Below are 21,668 nucleotides of genomic sequence, written 5' to 3' on the forward strand. Positions count from 1 at the left end.
TGGTGGGTGATGCGCACGTAAATCTAAGGTTAACGGGAGGTGAGAGGACTCTGCTTTAGTGGGTATAGCAAAATCTAGCACTTTGTCAAATAAATGTGCAGAAGCTAAGACATAGTCTATGACGCTTGTGCCATTTGTACCTATAAATGTAAAATCCCCTAATTTAAATTCTTTACCACATCTGCCATTCACAATATGTATATTTAAAATGCTACATAAATCTAAGAAGCATTAGTTATTAGGCATTAATTAGTTACCCCAAAGTGTCGATGGTCACTGATCGAATATCTGTCTCATTAACGTTTGCCACGTCAAATAATGTTACACAATTGCTGAAACGATATTTTAGCAAGAAACTCAAATATAACGCTTTTTAAAAAAAAATATATAAGTTTTAAAGTTAATTGTGACTCCAGGAGGAAATTTCCAGCATCGAAAGCAACTCGCTTCAAAGATTCATTTGAACATGAAACTCAAGTCCAGTGTAATTACCCAGATAGAGTCCGTTTGGGTTCAAATGAGAACGACAAATGATTAAATAAGACGAAATTGGGATGAGTGCACAAAACATCAATAAGACACATGGTCCTGAAACTTCTGTACACAACAGGATCTGAAATCTGACGTTTTTTTGATCGATCACGGAAAAATCATCATATCATGTAATATTGTGCTATTATCACGCCTCGAACCAGGGGCTGATAAAACAGCGCCTGATTGGCTGGGGTCATCTCACCTGGCTGTGCTGAGCTGCACCTGAATGTGTGCTGGTACTGTTCCACCAGCCGTTTGTCACCCCTTGGTGGATTCCAGAAAGGCCTTTCATCTTGTCACACGAGCTTTGTTGTCCAGGAAACCACCACTATCTAGACATATCCGATGTTGTAAACATGCTTCCTCGACAGCCCCAAGGCTGCTATACAAACTTCACAAGCTTGGCATACACAGTGCATTATGGATAGTCACTGACAACATGTACAAATCCATGACAAGCTGTGTAGCTACCAACAATGAGAGATCATACTGGTTCCAACTTCACAGAGGGGTGTGGCAAGGAAGTGTGATGTCTCCCAAAGTCTACTTGCTCTATATACACGCACTGCGTCGGCGCCTAGACCAGAGTAAGAAAGGGGCTATGGTTATGGATCTACACGTCGTAGACCCACACAAGCGGACGATATTGCCCTCCTGAGCCCAATCAAGTCCAACCTGCAGCATATGGTCGACAACTGCCAGGAATACAGCTCCCTGTGGAGGTTTACCTTCTCCCCAACAGTTCCTGCAGTTTGGAAAGAAAAACAAAAGTAAACCAGAGATAAAGCTCTACCATGATGTTGTGCCCCCGGCTACAGAGATTAAAAATGTTGGAAATATTCTTGACGCCCAATTCAACTCCTGGGAAAGAACATTAGACAGCTGTTCCAAGTTAAAGTCATCCATCATGGTGCTCACCAAATCAGGCTGTCATGCAAAAGGCCTAAACCCTTTGACATCATCAAAACTCCTACGCTCAGTATGCCTCCCGAAAGCTCTATTTGGATGTGAACTTGGGAATAGCATCTCACGCCCAGAAATCTTTGCTTTAGAAAGGGCTTAGGGGTTCGCTCTGAAGCTGGTCCAAGGGTTACCACGACACACAAGAACGGATATATGCAGTGCATTTCTAGGATGGTCATCGCTAGAGTCGCACATTGATGAGAAGAAGCTGCTCTTCTTTGGACAAATGTGCAACAACCAGAAACATCAGCTGTATAGGGCCCATTGAGCTTAGTGTCAGGCTCCATGAGAACCAGGATGTGGACGTTGTCACCTGCCTGCTGCCCTGCACACCACCAATCACATCAGACCAACAGACATGCGAACTTTTTGCAAAGACTGTGATAAAATATCTTTACCCACTTATAAAAATCTCAAACCAACGCTCTTAAATTACAATCCTCACGTAATGCATGCTTTTATGCCAATGTTTATTGTGTAAATACTTAAACGTCATAGTACGTATTATGTACCAAACTCTCCCTTGGAGAAATAAAAGTATATATGTACATGTGTTCAATATATTCCACAGTTAGATACGTACTTACAGTCTCTCTGGGTCAAAATGAAACCGATGAATCACAATCTAACTCCAAATCGGTTCATGATCAAACAATCCTTTCAACGCAGAATGTAATGAAAACATCAGACCAGCTCCTGAAAAAAGTTTCATAAAGTTTGTCTCCCAAATAAAAAAGTTACTTTACAAGCTATCATCATTTTGTTTAGAATTTCCGTGTAAAGTTTTACGAGGGTAAGGTAACAGTAAACTGTTGTAGGAACATCCTCAAGGGCGGGAAACACGTGTAACTGTGACGTTTCATCAAGCATAGCCAATCGAGTTATTGACACGGTGCATGAACAATGAAATTCACCTTTGACATCAAGTAGTTTATTATCTTTTTTAAAGGCGAAAGTGAAAAGGGTCGCCTTAAACATGCCCTATGTAAATTTGTTCAACGCACTGCATGTGCAGTTGGGTTGTCTGAAAGACAATTGAAAACTTTATTGAGACAACCGAGTCAGGCACAACTGAGGGGGTTGTATCAAAAACTCCACTTTTGAAAGTTGACACACTTGACTGTTTTCAGAAAGAGTTAGTAAAAAATGCTATTAGAAGGCTTTATGGCAAAAATATATTGATTTCCTTTCCTTATGCATTTTGCAAAAACACATGGATACAGAACATTCGTTGACTATATGTAAATATCAGTTACAGAAACTTTTGCATGAATTTGGGTTTCGTTACAAAGAGGTAAGTGGGGAAAACAGGCGGGTGCTTTGTGAAAGAGCTGACATCGTGCGATTACGCAACACATACTTGCGCACTATCAGACAAAAATGTCAAGAAGGATTCGAACCAGTGTTTTTTGGACGAAACATGGGTGAACGTCGGCCACACTGCAAGCAAACAATGGGTAGATAGCTCCTCTACAGAACCATGTAACAGGAAACTGCTTTTGGGCAAGGGTGAGCGACACATTGTGTTAAACGCAGGTTGTAAAAGTGTGGGGTTTCTGCCTGATTGTTCACTCGTGTTCAAGGCGAAATCCAGACAACAGAGATATCCACACTGAAATGAATGGGGAAGTTTTCTGGGTGGGTGAAAAAACAACTGGTACCAGCACATCCTCAGAAAAGTTTAGTTGTTATGGACAACGCTCCACATCATAGTGTGCAGGATCCAGATGCAAAAGATCCAACATCCAACAGCAGTGATTACACAAGGCCAGTTAGAAAGTGGTCAAATGTAACATATGATATATACTGAACATCACATGACAACAACAAAAGTCATGCACAACACACACGAAAAGCACAAATTGCATGCGTAAAACATGCTGATTAGGGGTATAAATGACCGTCGGAAAAAAAAACGTTCTCATTTTAGCTGTACCTCCGCAAGTAAAGTTTGCAATGCCAAGATTGTCACCAGAGGAACGAGAACGGGCGTTGGGCATGTTGCAGGTGTCGACACCTTTATGTTGGACCCATCCTGACTGATAGACATAGCCGTGAACGCCGACGATTGGCTGAACAGCATCGTTTGTGGTTGTTACGACGTTGGCATGGTGTTGTGTTCTCCGACGAGTTACGTTTTCACTTGCGAAATGCTGACGGGCGTCTACGGGTATGGCGTCGACGGGGAGAACGTTACCATCAGGACTGTGTTGTGCAAACGGATCGGTGGGGTGGAGGAAGCATTATGGTGTGGGGAGATTTCAGTTATCATCACAAAACTGCTCTGGTTGTTTGTCGTGGCAGAGTGAATGCCCTTTACTAGCGTGACACCATTCTTCAGAACAACGTCGATCCCTTCTTTAACCAACATCAAAATCTGCACACATTCCAGCAGGACAATGCTCGAGCGCACACTGCACGTGTTGCAACACAGTTTCTGGCAAACAACAACATTCCTCTACTTCCATGGCCTGCATTGTCACCAGATTTGTCTCCCATTGAACACTTGTGGGATTACATCGGCCAACGCCTCTCACGTCGCCCACAGATCAACAACCTTGGGGAACAAGAGTGGAATGCATTGCCTCAAAACATTATTCAGAGACTTATCTGTTCAATGAGGAGACCTTGCACAGCTTGTGTTGCTGCTAACGGTGGTCATACACGTTACTGACTTTCCAATTTGACTCCATCTTTCTTTTTGTCAGCTGAATTAAAACTTCACTGTTCTGCTGGATTGGTTCTTGTTTCTTTTCTTTACCAATCATTGGACTACAAAAGAATGTAAAATTTACACCGATTGCTCATTTATGCTCTTGGATATCCAAACTAATACAGGTGGTGCGTTTTCAATGATGTTCAGTATATTTGGGATTGCACTTTCTTAGTAAAGTACAAATTCTAGTACTTTTGTTGGGTTGAGTCCCATCCGGGATTCGAACCCACACCCTCAGAGTCAGGCACCTAATCGCCAGCACACAAAGTAAGCCGCCTAACCCGCTCAGCCACCGCGGCTTCCACAAAAGTGGAAGTCGGACAACTGGTAGTCATGTTCATGAAGCGTTATGTTTATCGCCTCGCCATCTCAATCAAACAGAATATATCTAGGGTATCATAATATCTGATGTGGTTCGCAACAGTACCACGTTCCAACTAAAATAACACCAGCAATCTGGCAAAACCATGTACAGAAAGTTGAAAATGAAATAGAGAATCAGTTCTAGATAAAAAGTGGTTTAGATTATGCCACCATTCAACCAGTCATCGTAAGTGTACAATCTAAGAGCAGTGAAAGTGAATCAGGAATTTCCTCAGAATCCAGTCCGGAAGACTTTGGATACAACCCCTAAATGTTGACATCCTACGTAGCACGTGCTTCCCGCCCTTGAGGCTGTTCCTGCAACAGTTTACTGTTACCTTACCCTTGTGATACTTCACACGGTGAGGTGAGGTAAACTTTGGTTTAATGTCGTGCTTGAGAATATTTCGCTTATATGACGACGTGCTTGCGTGTGTATGTGTATGTGTGGCTGCTTGTACTAGCCCAGACTGAAGCTGGTTTTATGCCGCAGTGAAGCATAAATTCCCCACTCAGACTCCGAGCCGACAAGTCCTTGTTGTACCCATTATTGCCGAGCGCCAGGCAGGGACCAACAAGTACCATATTTTAACGTCTTTTGGTATGACGCAGTCGGGGATCGAACCCGCGACCTTCCGCTCCCCGGGCGGACGCTCTAACCACTACACCACGGAGGCGGTCTAACTTCACACGGAAAATCAAAACAAAATGATGATAGTTTGTTAAGTAATTTGTTTTGTTTTGGAGACAAGCGTTATGGAGACATTCTAAATGAATGTTTGATCATGAACCGATTTGGTGTTAGATTGTGATTCATCGAGGGGCGGTGGGGTAGCCTAGTGGTTAAAGCGTTGGCTCGTCACGCCGAAGACCCGGGTTCGAATCCCCACATGGGTACAATGTGTGAAGCCCATTCTGGTGTCCCCCGCCGTGATGTTGCTGGAATATTGCTAAAAGCGGCGTAAAACCAAACTCAGTCAGTCAGTCAGTCAGTCAGTGATTCATCGATATCATGTTTACCGAAACAGGCTATACCATTATATCGACAGGACAGGGCATGACAACCCTTCCCGCTAACACCTGGTGTCACCCTGCTGATTGTCACTGATCCATTCATACAATTTCCACCGCTATTTTGAAATGTGTTTCGTCGGATAATCGATATTCTTTATCAACAAAGAGAAAAGCCGTTTTGAATTCAGTATGTCTTTATTTGACTCTCTCCAATCACAGATGCACATACGTGCATTCTGTATTGTTTGAGTAACAGACTGACAGATCCTTGATATGCACTTTAGTCATCACAAAATATCCAATCAAATGACGTATCTGGAATAACCTCAAACCCAATGGCTTCGTGCATCTTGATAGACGCTACATTGACACATTGTATCATGACAAACACCTCTTTCTTTTTCTGCAGATGTTTTAGAGCGAGCTGGGACATGGCAACCTTTCCGTACCCATTGCCTCGGTGTTCTTCCAGCACGTACAGCACCCCCAGACACCCGTAGTGATAGGTGAGGGCGTATCCTAGCAGCGCCCCCTCCCGGTTGTACAGACACGTGGAAGGAAGTGTGGTTATTAAGTGCTTGATGTAGGCTTCGGACACGTCCCCACTGCGTAGTACCCACTTGGAATTCACCCGAGTAACTTGGTCTGTTGCTAGGCTGGACATGGTACAGCCCTCAGGAATGGGCCTTTGACAACAATGATTATCATATATTCGCAAACTTCGAGTTATCCGAATTGTCTAGAACCTATCGACATAACCGATAAAAAAGGACATGCAGGGACCAAGCTTTTACTTCGAGAGAACAGTTCGACACATCAAAGATGAACAAAACGGCGTTTGACGTATCTACATATAGTAAACTGCGGTTATAACGAATTCAAAGGGACCACATCTTTAGTTCGTTATAACCATAGTTTGTTCTAAGCACTTCGATTAAAATATGCAGCAAGTGGCAGGTAGCAATAAAACAGTTCGCAATATCATTTCGTTATAAGTGCGTTCGCTATAAAACTTAGTTTACTATTTAAATTTAAAGACCTTTTGAATTTTAATGCTGACAGTTGTATCTCTGAAGCATCATTATGAAGACAGATTTACCATTTACCCTGTCACGGTTAGTATTAATAGATCAGAATTGTCAACAATATGTTTTAAGAGGCTACGCCTACCAAGCTCAAGTGATCTTTGGTATAAATATACCTGAGCTTCAGTGTATGTTGCGTGACCCTCAGGAACGTAAGGTCAGTGTGGTGAGAGGTGGGTACCCGGTAGAGTTGAATCACTTCTGACAGAACTGGCACTAGACGTCGGTCCACACCTGATAAAGTGAAAGCAGGTTTCATATATGAGGCCTGTTGTATGCACGTGACTGTAAAAAATGCAATAATCTAGATAGCAATATTAAACGCCATTTCACCATGCCTCAAGATTCTCGCGAATGAAATTGTTATTTCATGGAATATGTAACTGAGCCACAACATAAGAGGTGAGAGGGGAGCGTCACAAGCAGGTTCACATGGTCAGTAGCGAGTGTGTCCACCTGTTGCATTGATGCAGGCATTGCATCCTCGCATCATTGAGGCCACTAAACGTCGGCGAAAGTCCTCGGGAAGATCATTCCATATCCAAGGATCCATATCCACTTATATCCGTCGTACACATTGCTACATTTCACCCTAGTGGGTGACAAATCAGATGATCTTGCGGTCCAAGGTAGCACATTAACATTATTCTGAATAGGATAAGGCTGTACAAGTCAAACAGCGTGTAGTCTGGCGTTATTGTGTTGAAAAGTTACTCCATGGAGGTTCTGTGCCCAAAAAGGTATCCCAGTCAAGCAAGTTTTCCCCCCAATCAAGATCATTGGCGTTCTTGCTGGAACTGTTATCCCACCCAAAAGCATGACGCCCACACCTCCAAAACGACCCCCTTCGAGAACACATGGCCTCATTTAGATATGTGTGGTTTTTCACCATACATATCAGAAGGTTTAAAATATAACATGAAGCGCAATAAAAGCGCCATAAAAGTGACGGAATGGACACAGAGGTATAATTGTATACAGAGATGTGAACACAAGATCAGCATGATGTAAAATATTTCGTACGTATTTCGTAGTTAAAAATATGTATTTAGCAAGGTTGTTTATATCAATATTATTTTGAGAAGTAAACAGTAGGGCTAAGTTGTTTTCAGAGGAATATACATAATAAAAACGTGGTATGAGAGATGCTCTCAGATCTTGATACAACGGACATTTAAGGGAAAAATTCTATTCGGATTAGGAATAACTCACAAGGGACAAAGACGTTCGTTTCGTGCAAGATTTAAACGGCTTCCATATTCAATCATTAACATATGATTTGAACAGCGCAATCTACAAAGGGTAATACAATATACCATCACATTTACAATATTCTTCTGACAGTCATTTTTAACTGTCTGACAAAATATAGTTTAGTATATTTTCAAGATCTGAGGCCCACCTTTGAAGATCAATAGCAATACACCTCTGTTGAAATTGTATAAGGAAATTGTTTACATTTCTAGTTTGTTGATCAACCCAAACATTTCCAAAACCATAGCTGAAGAGAATCAAGATTCTTTTCAGCTAAACGATACTGATATTTATATACTTTTTACAAAATAATATACTTATCTTGACTTATTGACCTAGTCCAGTATTTCACAAGTTTATAGTATTAACCTTCAAAGAATAGCGACCTATTTCACCACGTGCAATGATATTCGGGGTAGTAACAGAGAGGTGAAGTACTTGCTAACAAAACTTGTCATGAATATTTTGTATATTTGGTGAGGGATGAAAACCCCAAATTTCAGAACCATATGTATATACATGTACATATATGTACATGGGCTGATGTAACGTTCACATGTGCGCCTAGACAATCCTCCTGTCGTCAGCTCGGTGAAGAAGGAAACGTACTCGTCGGTGAAGGGACGTCTTCTCCGCTCACGTTTCTTCCACTGTTTTAAGACACTGTTTCCCTTGTACAAATCCAAACATCCATTCACAAGTATACCAAAGGAACAATTCTATGTCAATAAAAAAATATCTTCCCCTGAGTATACATAAAGAAAAATGATACACAATCCCATTATACCGAACTCTGAAAACTATTCTATTCTATTCTATTCTATTCTATTCTATTCTATTCTATTCTATTCTATTCTATTCTATTCTATTCTATTCATTCATAAACTGTATCATGTTTACAAATTGAATACGTTTTTAAGTTTATCAGGGCAGACCTTCATCTCCTATAATAAGCCCGTGTTATCGGACATCTCCTATAAATATACTCTGAATAAAAGTAGGGGAACTTCATATTTAATTTACGATTTAAACATTTGAGATATATATTTCTGTCAATCAAAGTTGATATGATAATAATGAATGTTTTGAGAGTGCATCACCACTTGCACTTCCTTATAACTAAGGTTGTTTGTGCAGTAATCGCTCTTGAAAGATGACTGGTGTATGACATAAAATTTGCATGTGTACGATTTTCATTTTTAAAGTAACCAAAAACAAAACCCGGCTAGAAACAAACACTAACACCTGAGTGATGCTGGCTGATTGTCAAAATTAATGGTCTCCAGTGATTTATCGACTTTCTTGAAAACCGTCAAATCAAGAATGAAACCCCGTGTACGTGTATGGGACTACTGCGTTGTGCACGTGCTGCCTATTCGTTGTGTTTAGGGGTGGTGATAAAGAGAAATGGTGGTGCGTTCATTAGATGTCTGTCTTTGAACATTTTGTTAACGCTTATACTTCCTATCCGAATTGAGAGTTCAGGTTCCCCTACTTGTTTTAAGAGTATATGACAAATGTATCTTACAGGGATCAGATATTGATCCAGCTCAGAAACGCGTCAGGATAAGTACGTCCGTTGAATATAATGGACCGCTGATGGTCTGGGTTATAATTAGTATTTAGCAATCCATGTCTGTCGTAAGAGGCGACTAACGGGATCAGGTGGTCATGCTCGCTGACTTTGTTGAGTCTTTAAGTAGACACATGTCATCGTATCCCAGTTGCATAGATCCATGCTCATGCTGTTGATCGCTGTGTAGTCTGGTCCAGACTCGAGTATTTACAGACCGCCGTATATAGGTGGAATAGTGCTGAGTGCTCATTAAACAACAACAAACAAACAAACATAATAATATATGAAATATAATGAACATATTACGGTTCCAATACCCCCAGTGAAGAGAAATGTAACACGATATATTCATATGCCTTACATTCAAATTGTTTCCCCTTGGACCAATCCAGGTTGTGTAGAAGGCCTCTCAGTGCTTCGTCGTCAGTAGCGTACAGGTTCACAATCGGCTCTAGATACTTCAGCTGTTGACAGCCATATGTTATAAACCATTTACCCGAATTGAAGTGAGTGAGAGTGAGTTTAGGCTTACGCCGCTGTTAGCAATATTCCAGCAATATCACGGCGGGGGACACCAGAAATGGCCTTCACACATTGTGCCCATGTGGGGAATCGAACCTGGGCCATCAGCGTTACGAGCGGATGCCTTAACCACTAGGCTACCCACCGCTCCTTTCTGAATTGCTACATCAGCATCTTTGTCACAGTTGAATTATTTGAATTTATTGGGAAGTGTCGGTTGTATTGTAAAAAATGTAACCCTTCCCAGAATCAGCACTTGGGAGCAAATTGTGAATTGACAATGTAACAATTTAGAGGTGTATGGAAGGTATTTAATTATCAAGTTATTTAATTTAGCTAAACTGTCATGCAAAGGTACCTAGGAATAGAGGCAGTGTAGGATAGAAATTTGTTTAACCTTGTTAAACCTTTTATGTTTACACTGACAAAACCGTGAAATACCTGAATGTCATTATCCTTCGCACGAACAACCATCGCCCTGCAATCCGGCCATCTGTCCACAACGAATTCGTAATCTGTTATACGGTGTTCCAGTGCGGCTTCCACTTCTCCCACAATCTGAAACGAGAACGGGACAAGTCATCTTCTCTGTATAAACCATACTCTCCCTCGGTATCGACCTATTTGACGAAGGCTTGTTTATGTTACAAGCCGGTATCTGTCACAGTTATTAGGACTAGATACTGACGGCAGATCATGCAAAGGGCTATCACCAGGTGAGTTAATACATCAACGTCACCTTAATCCACCTGTGAGATGTCTTGAGTACCTCCAGCATTTGTTCCAGCTGAGCTTCAACGAGTTTAATCGCCATTTTGGTTGACATGATCTTGAGTGACTGGGTCTCTCTTTGTAACGCGCATGTGAGGCATCCTTCCTTATTTACATATGTGCTTGCTGCCCTCATATCTCTCTGTACATTGGCTCACACTCAGAGTTTATAGGACATTGTTATTTTACGGTGATCGGTGACAATGGATTTATTTCATATAATACATGTCTGGTGTCAAATCAATCAAATTAGACATTTGTGTAGCGCTACATATCCAGAGTCCTGTTCATGTGCGCTTAGTCGAAAGCTCGTTTGAAGAGGATGATTTTGAGACAAAATCGGAAAACTGTTGATATTTTCCGATTTTCTGATATTTTCAGGTAATCCATTCCGGAGTACAGCACCCGCTCTGCTAAATGTTCTGTTCCTGTATGTTGTGGTTCGGACAGGTGGAACATCTAAGCTTTGCGGACTAGCTGATCTGAGTGACCTTCCAGGCTTGTGAAGGTTGACTAGTTCCTGGAGATAGAATGGAGCAATCCCATTAATGGACTTGAAAACAAACACAAGAACTCTGTCTTTTACAGGGAGCAAGTGTAAGTCCTTCAGGACTGGTGTTATGTGCACATACATATGTGTGCGTGTTATGAGCCTGGCAGCTGTGTTTTGAACACGCTGTAACTTGTCCATGTACTGCTGTATTGTATAGAGTAGACTGTTGCAGTAGTCTAGACGTGATGTCACAAATTATTGGTTAGGCATTTTACTGATGGTGTGTCCATGTACCTGCTAATCTGTCTGATGTTCCTTAGTTGTCCATGCGCCAGATGAGATTTCACTACCAAATTGAGGCCAAAACAGTCAATATGATTTTCATATAGTTTAAGGCATGTACTTTATGAAATCACGTGATGGACACCTCCCATCCCTGCTAAATAGGTTTTTGGCGGCCATCTTTAAAGATGGCTGCCATTATCTTGAACCGGACCATCTGTCTACAAAAACAATGCTACAGCTAAAACTATAAGCATTAGACATAGAAATATTGGTGAAATATGTTCAGTATTCAATTTCCCACAATTTGATGTGTAATTTGTGGGGGTTCAGCATGATTAGTTTTTACAAATTGGGAAATATGTATGACAAAATAGGATTTTCCCCAAAAAATGCAGATATTTTGTTATTTTCGGGGGAAAATAATGATCACTAATAGGAGAACTAGACAAATTAGAAAGCCTATGTCTCTAAGTATAGATTTGTTTCCATTTAATATTCAAATTTTAATTTAATGTACTTTTAATCAGGTTTATGACGCAGGTCCCATTTTTCACTAAATGACAGCCGTTCACCGCCTGAAAACAATGACCCAGTTCAAACTGAAAGCTTGAAGAAGGTTATGTTAGAGTAAAATATGTTCAGTATTGAATTTCACATATTTTTATATCTAACTGCAAGGATTTGTACATCATTGCATATATTTATATTTGAAAAACTGTTTAAAAAAAATATACATAAGATTAACTTTCTTGGACATACAGAATTTATTTCTGTAGATTACAGATTCAGTACATTCAAACATTATGGTTCTGTCTTAAGGTTTAAATGTTCATGTTTTTAAATTGATTGTGCTTCCTTCCAAATACAGCCTAGAGGTTAAAGTGTTCGCTCAATTCCCCATATGGGTACAATGTGTGAAGCCCATTTCTGGTGTTCCCCGCCCTGCTAAAAGCGATGTAAAGCATACTCCTTCACTAACTCCTACGAAATACCTTGCTCTAAATACCAAATATTCACAAAATCTCAACAAATGATATTGAAAGAGATGTTGATATGAAGATATTGAATTACTTCATGAGTCATGAGCTTTACAATGTAATAAGGCTTACACATTAATTTTAAGGATTCTTTGCTGATTGCTGTGGGTGGTTACTGACTATCATCATGATCATTGTCGTCATCATCATGGTTGTCATTACAATTTGCCATTTTGGAGCAGTCTACCAACTTGCATGCTGTTCATCACTTCATACCATTCAACAGACATGCACAATCCGATGGTCGACAGCTTCTTGAACATTCCAATGAGTTCCAAAACAATCAGTAGTATATACAATGGGGGTTTTGGACCAGTTCCAACCAAAGCCTCTGCAAAGCCTTATTTCACAAGTAAGGCTTTGGTCGGACCCTTAGCTCTTGCTACCATTACCCCTACTATAAAAAAGTTTGGGACGATAGCGGGATACGAACGCCCAATGTTACAACTCCTAGCCGCACCATTTAACCAACTGAGCTACCGGGGATATGGTTGAAGTATGTTGGTTTAACGGGTCTATCCTGGGATTGCATCATCCAATACTGGGCTGCGTCTAACGTGCCGCTATGACACTATTGTGCCGCTATGCCATGTTTACCTCAATGAAACAGTTTAATGTGAATCGCCTATGATCTCTTTGGTGTTTGTAATAAAGGCTTGCTGGGCTTTTTTCACCCCTTGTTCTATGTACTTTTTTTTCTCATCCTCACTGATAGCAGACTTACGAGACTTGGATCGAATCTCTTGTTTCATTTTGTTATATTTTGTGAGTTCAGAGAGGATTGAACGAAACTCCTCCTCTGAGATCTTACTGTCAGTGAGTGCCGTGGAAATACGCTCACTTACTGTGTTCAGCTTTGCTTCAGCCAGAACTCTGATCTCATCGTGTTTCAATGCCTTACGATGCAGTCTGCGTGATGCAAACTTAAGCACCAACCCTAACACCCCTGCCACCCCAGTTGTTATTTCAATGCCTAGCACTACGGGGGGCAGCCACGATGGTAGCTAACAACCCAACACCTGCCGCTCCCAGTCCCATGCTGGTTGCCATAAGGGCAGTGTCAGACCCGTCCTTGATATTGAAAGCTCTATGGTACTTCTTACACAGTGCTTTACGCGTGTCGCGGTCTTGTTCTAGTTGGCGTTTCACATCACATAACTGCCTCAAACGGAACCCGTCTACGGTTTCCAGGGTCTTCGCTACTTCCTCTACGACTGGGTATAGCCCCATTCTGTGTGCCTATAATATATCTGATAAAATATTTTTTAATTGGGTATCCGGGTATGCTATTATGATCTAGTTTCCAACTAGTGTTCTGGTACTAGTTCAGGGATATAGCTCAACCCTATAATATATTTTAATTGGGTTTTATTTAACCTTCGATTAATGTACTTAAAGCCGATAATACTTAGATTAGCGTACGTGTAAAAAAGCGGGGTCTTAGCTCTACTCCCATTAAAGAGACGAACCCCCTCAAGACTTGGTACAGGGTCGTTTCCCGATACCTTAATAATACGGCAACGTTGGTTATTACACCTGTCTTCCCACTGTATCACCATATCATCTATAATGTTAAGATGCCCAGGAATCGGGGTATCTCCGAGATAGACGTCTATGATGAATGTGAAGTTTTCCGCGACATTTCTAAAGACCTCTTGGTGATCAAGTAATTTGATCTCTGTCTTCACCTTCTCCCTGGAAGTTAACATGTTGCCCGAGTGGTTTGGTATTGGTGCGATATATACAGAGTCGTCCGGAACGAACGCTCCTCCTGGCAGAACTAAGCCGCTGGGGTCCGGAACGAACGCTCCTATAATTATGCCGTTGTTCTTAATCTCGGAGATAGTACCATCTTGTCTCAAGGTGATATAAGGTGCGGTGAGGGTTAAGTTGAGTAACCATTCAGGCTCTTTAACATCTGATAACATATACGTTGTCTTTGAAGTGCAGGATGTATAAGGTGCCTTCCTCACCAGGTTGATCGAATCCCTCCGTATCACCTAGGTCGTTAATCGTAGTGTTGGGGTGAAGCCAAGACATTGCTATAATACTATTACGATATAATTTCCAACTGGTTTTCTGATAATAGTTCAGGGGTGCACTTCACCCCCATGAAGTGTATGTTGTCGGGTAGGAAGATCTTGATTAGTGATATAGTGTCTTCCACGATCACGGTGACACCCTGCAGACTGGTTTTGGAGTCGACACCCACCCGCATGTAAATGTTGCAAACGTGATACTGTTGTTGTTTCCCCCACCGGAGTTTGACCCCCTTCACGATTTCAACATCATCCTGCGAAGGTTCCCCTAGGTAGACTTGGATGACCAGTGTTGAGTTCGCTGGTAGACTCTCCAGGATATTGACCACACCTTCGAATTCAGACACCAACTGCAATACCACGTTTTGCATGCCCGCTTTACTCGATAGCATGTGGGCTGCCATACTGGCGAGTGGGCTGATGACTACGCTACGTCTCTGAGTCGGGACGTAAGCCACGAGCAGGGTTCTGTTGTTCACGACTTTGTTTAGGTGGTTGTCTTTGTTATCCGTGAACACATAGGGGGGAGCCGAGCCTAATATTGAGAAACCAGTCGGCTTTATCGGGTAACAACACCCACTTGTCATCATCGGTGAAGACGAGTGTATATGGCTTATTTCGGGCGACGGTAGTGCTCTCAACATCGGTTAAGTCGAACAGTTTGCCCCCGAACGATGGGTATATCATCCATTTATCATCACCGGTGCGGACTAGGGTGTACCGAGTGTTGACAACCGCTCTTGAGGTATCTACTATATCACTTAGGTTGCTAGTACCACCATTGGAGGGGACTTCAACGCGTTTGTAAATGCTGTTTTTCAGTTGCAAAGCATACAATTTACCATCTACTCCGGGGTCGTCGAATCCGCGTGTGTCCCCGAGGTCGGAGATCCCCACATTGATGCATTTTTTCAACTTCATTCCAGGACCTTGTGCGCTGGTCATTTTATGTGCAGCGTTATGCTGAGGTATCCTATATTCACGGGATTATGATTTATATCTAACACCGATATTATCAGCTCAGGGATGTTGCCCTGGGTTAACCTCTTATACTGCCGAGGTGAAAACGACTCAGTTCTACCGTCGTTGTATTTCTCCGTTTTCACCGGTACGGCTCTCAGTATAGTGGAAGGGTGACCCCCCTTGAATGTTGTCAGTTGTGCTAACCTGGCTGAGATGAATGCACAGCTCTCGGTACGGTACTAGGCCGGGTAACTTAGTGCCTGTGACGGTTGTTGTTGGTTTTATCTCGTCAGGCTGTATACCGAGTGTCCTTGCCAATGGTCGGCCAAGCCTCAAAGAGTTTCTTCCGTTGTTGATTAACACCACTGTGCCGTTTGAGTCGTTCATCTTGAGTTCGGCTCCCAGGGGTTTGAAGACCTCATCGCTTAGAGAGCACACGCTGTAGTAGCCGTCAGTTATCTGGTTGCGAGCGCCACCTAAGAACAGTTTATTGTTGCTAGCGTTGATGTTAGTCCATCGCGGTAGGTAGGTGATATCGCACAGTGCGACTTCGAGTTGACCCGACGTGTTATCGATCGCGTGTGTTAGTTGAACGGCCTCACCGCTCGTTATTCCTGGAAGTGTTATGTACATGTTAGAGTATATAAACTCATTATATAATAGTTTTAAAATGTACTCCCCTGGTGTGTTTTACCCTAAACTGAATGTAGATTTACCCCACATGAAGATCGTGGTCGCTGATGGGTTGTATTTCAACACCCAGTTTATAGATGTGTTTGATAAGTATAAGCTTTCGGTGACTAACGTCAAGGCAGTACACGCTTGGTTAAACAACCCTATGCAGTTCTGGCAAAATCAACTCAACTTCGCCGTGTGGTGCGCTACAACGGGGTGTGGTGTGACATTGACCGACACTCGGCGTGGATCGCTGAGTCAGTCTGTGTTCACGTTTCACGTGTACTACCAGGTCAGGCGTATCCTCAAAGAGATCAGCGCCCCGCTCCCACAGGAAAAGGCGTGGAATGCAGTAAACAACCAGTACGATAGACGAGCCTACGAACGTATTTGCAACGAATTCGAACTAAACACGAAGACGGATTGGCGTTTGCCGGGACCGAACTACGGGTTGGGTATCCCTATCATTCACAATATGCCCCTCGTGGAAGCCAGCGAGAAGTTGAAGGAATGGGGATACAAGTCGTATCATCACCTCACAACGAACGAGTGGGATGACCGTTACATGGCTTTCGACAACAGTAAGGATTACAGAGTCTGGAGGTTCGAGCAGGGGGCAGCGGATGACTGGAAAAAGTTCATGCTGGACACATCGAAAGGGTTCACTCGTGCCGGGGTAATCAGGTTAAACGACTCGATTCGAACGTACGTGTGGGCGCTGTTGGGTGCGCAGACGCAAACGCGTTCCAATATCCTAGGTAAAGGGACTGCTTACGACGCTCAGAAACAGTTCATTGTTAATGTTGAGGATGCTATCAATGCTCCAGTTGATCTCCCGAGTGCCATCAAACGCTACCAAGACGTGTTGGAATATGCCAGGTCGAAAGTCGACTACGTGTTCGACGTGGGGTTGTACATGGCTCCGGGCGATATGCAACTGAGAGTAAAAAAAGTGGTGGGCTACAACAACGAAATAGTCATAGCCACGGCGGGCCAAAAGTTGGGTGTCAACCTCGATGTCAACGTCCCCCACGTCCCACCACCCACGACCGGTGAAACGGGTATAGTGGCCCCACCCCCGGAGCCTAGGGTGCAACCAACACACCCACAGCCCCAGCCTGCAGCGTCCAATCAGCAGCATATCGACCGTAAAACAGCTATGGTGGTTGGTGGGGTAGCTTTGGGACTCATTTGGTTAAAAATTCCTTAGCCGCTACGTATACCAAACCCGCCACGGCGACGATGGCTGCCCACAGGTTTTGACTAAGCCACGTGGCAGTTTTAGCCAGAGCGCTCAGCAGCCACGAAACGATGCTACCCAGGATGCCGGGCAGGGCTTCAGCGGCCTTACCAGCCAGTTTAGCCAGGGCTTCCCCTAGTTTTTTTATCCACTCTTTGACACCACCTGTGGGTGTTGGTGTTGGTGCAGGCGTGGGGGTACCCCCACTCAATGACACCACCAGGGTTGATATGATGAAGCCCAATGCAGTCAGAATGCTGGCAATGGTGATGCCTTGCTCTCGGAACAGGATCCGAATCCTGTCAGCTAGCGTGGTGTCTTCATTTAGGACTCGATCGATGGTTTCTCGTACTCTACTGATCTGTGATCGGAGCGCTTCCCGGATTCCAACCGAGTCCGTCTCTCGTCTTCCAAGTTTTTTATTCTCTCCTCGATCGACGTTTCATATCACCATCCGCTCGGTGAGTTTTATTTTCGCCGGCGATGTGCTCATCGATTTCGTTAAAGTTTCCCCATGTTGTTCACAAGTTCTCCGCGTACATGTTTCAAGGCTTCGTCTAGACCGTACAGTTCCCTCAGGGGAAATTCGAGACCCGGCAAGGGTTTGTCACGGTACGTAGCCAATAGTTTTTCGATACTGTCTGACGTTTCTTTAGCACGTTGGGGTATATCGCCTTCATCGCCTTTGGGCCTGGCTGCTTGCAGATCTTGGACGGCCTTCGGGGGAAGCTTTGACCGCGCGCCGCCGTAATCTATGAAGCCTAGTTCATCACGGATCAGCTGACCCCCACCAGGGCGACTGGTGAGTGTTGACAAAGCATACGGCTTCCCGTCTTTTTTTATGATATCAACCCCCGGGTGAGCCTTCAATCGCAGCGTGCCCTTCTTATCGACGGTGAACTTGGCATAGTCCCTTCCCAACGGCTTGATGTTGTCTCTATTTTCAACTGCGTTGTAATAATCGTCGACAGCAGGCTGTACAAGTTCAGTACTTAAGGGGGTAGTGAATGTGGTGCCATCCTCGAATGCCTGGGCACTATCATCCCACATATCATCCATAGGGATGTACTCTGCCATTATTTAGTATTAAAACTTATATATTTCATTTATATAACAATGTACGGTAGAAAACTAGATCCTTTCAGAAGATCGAGAGAGCCTCTAGGCGTCAGAGCCGTGCGCCAGTCGGTGACCATCACCAACAATCCCAGCAAGATAGACCAGAATCAAACGCTGCTGGTTAGATTCCCAAACCTTGGTGAGAATGACCTCATTGTGCCAGGCACGGTTCGACTGGCGTTCAACCTCACGTTGACCTCCACCAACGACAAACGTGAGCTAGTGCGGAACGTAGGTCGAGCCATTATCAAGAAAACCACCATCAAGATCAGCGGTAACGAGGTGCTGAGCATCGACGACAGCGACGTGTTTCACTGCTACGGGGATCTCTGGAAAAAAGCGAGGGAGAACGTGGCAATGACGTGTACCAGGGTATCAGCAAATCGACCCGGTTGCGCATTGGGTATAGCTTCACGCAAGACCAGCTAGACAAGCTATCGGACGGTGAAAAGGCCATCGCTCAAGCGTACGGGAACAGGTTCTGCGTGCCGCTGGACTTCGAGTTGCTCACGGGACACGCGCCGTTTTACGAACGGTGATGAGGCCAGTTACGCCATAGACAACATCTCTCTGGAGTTCGACATGGTCACTAGCCCGGAGCTGGCCAGGCAGGTTCGAAGCCAGTACTCTGGGAAGATGGCCATCCTGTACGATCGCATACTGAGGCATAGATCAGTCGTGCGAGATAAGAGCGACACTGTGTGGAATATCAACCTGAACGTGCCGGCGCGATCGATGAAAGGTATCCTGGTCGTCCCAGTGGAGGATTACGAGCCGTTCCGGAGGGACAGCGAGAAGTTTTTCAACCCCGAGATTGAAAAGGTGGAAGTGACCATAGAGGGCGTGCCCAACCAGCTGTTCAGTCATGGTATGAGGGCATACCAACAATGGGATGAGAGAAAAAAAGCTACCGGCCATCAAACAACACCCATACATAACCAAAGACCTGGTCCAATCATCCGTGCAGATCGGTGAATACCTGACCACCAAGTACGCCCTGTGGTTGGACATGCGATCCACGGATGACGATAAACTGCACGGTAGCGGCCGCCGCATAGACAATGGCAGTGAGGGGATAACCATCCAGATTACCAAGAAGGCTCAACCCGCTGGCAAGTTGAAATTATATCTGTACGTTATTATGGACGCGCAACTTAATATAGACAATGGGAGATTCGTGCAAGCCATCTATTGATTTGCCTACTGATTTACCCCGCGACCCACACTGCGCGATAGTGTGTGGGCAGACTGGCTGTGGGAAGACCGTTTTCGTGTTGGATATGTTGGAGGGGTACTACAGGGATGTGTTTGATAACATCGTTATCATGTGCCCTACTCTGAGCATGAATAAAACGTACACGGAAAGACCTTGGGGTGATGACGGACCCGGACGTACACAGAGTCGATCCGGGACCACGTCTGCAGGACTGGTTGAAAGCTTACCATATGAAATTTAAAGGGGAGTCAACGTTGTTCATACTGGACGACTGCAGCGCTAATCGCGAGATAACAAAAAAGAGAGACGTGCTATCGTACCTGGCCTTCTCTGGCCGGCATGCAAATCACAGCGTCTGGGTGCTAACGCAGAAATTCAACTCGGTATTGAAAGACCTCAAGGAGCAGACGCGATGGGTGGCCTTATTTCACTGCAAGGACAGGGATTCGTTCGAGGAGTGTTTGAGAGAGAACGATGTGATGAGCAAACATGATAGGGAACGTGTGAAGAAACAGCTCGCTAAAACTAAACACGCTAAGCTCGTGCTCAAGACCGACCAACCAGTGGCTTATAGGGTGTTTTAGCTTAGCAATGCTTAGTAAATGCTTAGCAAAGCTTAGCAAAGCTTAGCAAATGCTTAGCAAATGCTTAGCAATGCTTAGTATAAATGCTTAGTGTTTAGTTATAGCTATGATATTTGAAGTGTTCGTCGTGTGCAACTTAACCTTCATTTCTCTCTGTTTCACCTATATCGTATATTATATAGTTAAAACTAAATCTTACTTGTTACATTATAAGATGGAGTGTGATGAACTGCTCGAACAATTGTTGGTACCCCAATCACCACAGGTGGATGATGATAAAGCGAGAGAAACTGGTGGCGTTGGCTGTTGGTGGCAAAGCCAAACATTACTTTGGGGAGTACACTCCGGATAAAATTCACAAAATGTCAGCCGAAGAAATCGATAAGCTGTACGCTAGATACGAGACCCGTCTCGGAGCAGAGATGACAAGGACAATAGGATCGGCTATGACCCAGATATACACTAGTATTGCGTCATACTTCCTTCCCATTCCCCAGGCACGACTTTTGTGGGAAGACCTTGAGAAAGACCCATTTATCGAACACGCCTTGAGCTCTATTAGCTGCGAGCTGTACCACAAATACGGTATGTTGTTAGCCCCGGTTACGGCGGCGATTATTACGGCAAAGCATTGTCAATTTGAGAGGAAAAATAATAATAATAGTATAGATGGATGCTGCACAGGAGGAGATGGGGGAAACCCCCACGTTGGGGAAACCCCAACTGGAGGCGACCCCTTCAGAGGGGATCCCACCCCCCAAGGAGGTGAACCCTACAGTAACCAGGCAGAAGAATCCTAAGAGAGTAGCTGCCGGTAAAAAACGGTGGTGTAACCAACATAAAATTATCACGGTGACTCACCCGACCCGACTCTTGTTGGTTGTAGGCGTAACTGCTGCCGTGGTTATCTCGTGGTTATATACACGACACAGGGATCCCAGTGAGGGAAACCCACACAGTGAGGGAAACCCTCCCCCACAATTAGAGGTCAACCCACATATCATGTTATAATTTAATATTTTTATATCATATACATAATGTCTGAGGGGAAAACGTTCGTCAACGACGCATACCACGCCACAGTGGTCGCCAGTCTAGCCGTAGGATACGCTCGGTTGACCAAAATGGTGCTTAAACAACCAACTATCAAGCTAGATTTCAAACTGCAGGATATGGGTATGCTTATAATGAACCTTGGTATGGCGATGGCTACAAAAGA

The 21,668-nt window shown here is 43.8% G+C and overlaps 1 protein-coding gene and 1 long non-coding RNA gene across 2 annotated transcripts; both read right to left on the reverse strand.

Moving 5' to 3' along the window:
- Window positions 1–1,678: 1,678 nt before the first annotated feature.
- LOC124284288 lies at window positions 1,679–6,254 on the reverse strand. The gene is made up of 2 exons (XM_046720359.1): window positions 5,916–6,254; window positions 1,679–1,822 (listed from the first exon to the last, which is right to left on the reverse strand). The coding sequence occupies exons 1-2, from the start codon at window positions 6,252–6,254 to the stop codon at window positions 1,679–1,681; spliced, it is 483 nt and encodes a 160-aa protein (XP_046576315.1).
- A 3,697-nt stretch (window positions 6,255–9,951) lies between these two features.
- Window positions 9,952–10,880, reverse strand: LOC124284294. Its single transcript, XR_006900520.1, has 3 exons — window positions 10,767–10,880; window positions 10,469–10,585; window positions 9,952–9,969 (listed from the first exon to the last, which is right to left on the reverse strand). It is a non-coding gene; the product is annotated as an uncharacterized LOC124284294 (long non-coding RNA).
- Window positions 10,881–21,668: the final 10,788 nt, after the last annotated feature.

The sequence above is a fragment of the Haliotis rubra genome, unplaced genomic scaffold (genome assembly GCF_003918875.1).
Source record: "Haliotis rubra isolate DU_JTF1 unplaced genomic scaffold, ASM391887v1 Scf333, whole genome shotgun sequence".
Classification (NCBI taxonomy): domain Eukaryota; kingdom Metazoa; phylum Mollusca; class Gastropoda; order Lepetellida; family Haliotidae; genus Haliotis; species Haliotis rubra.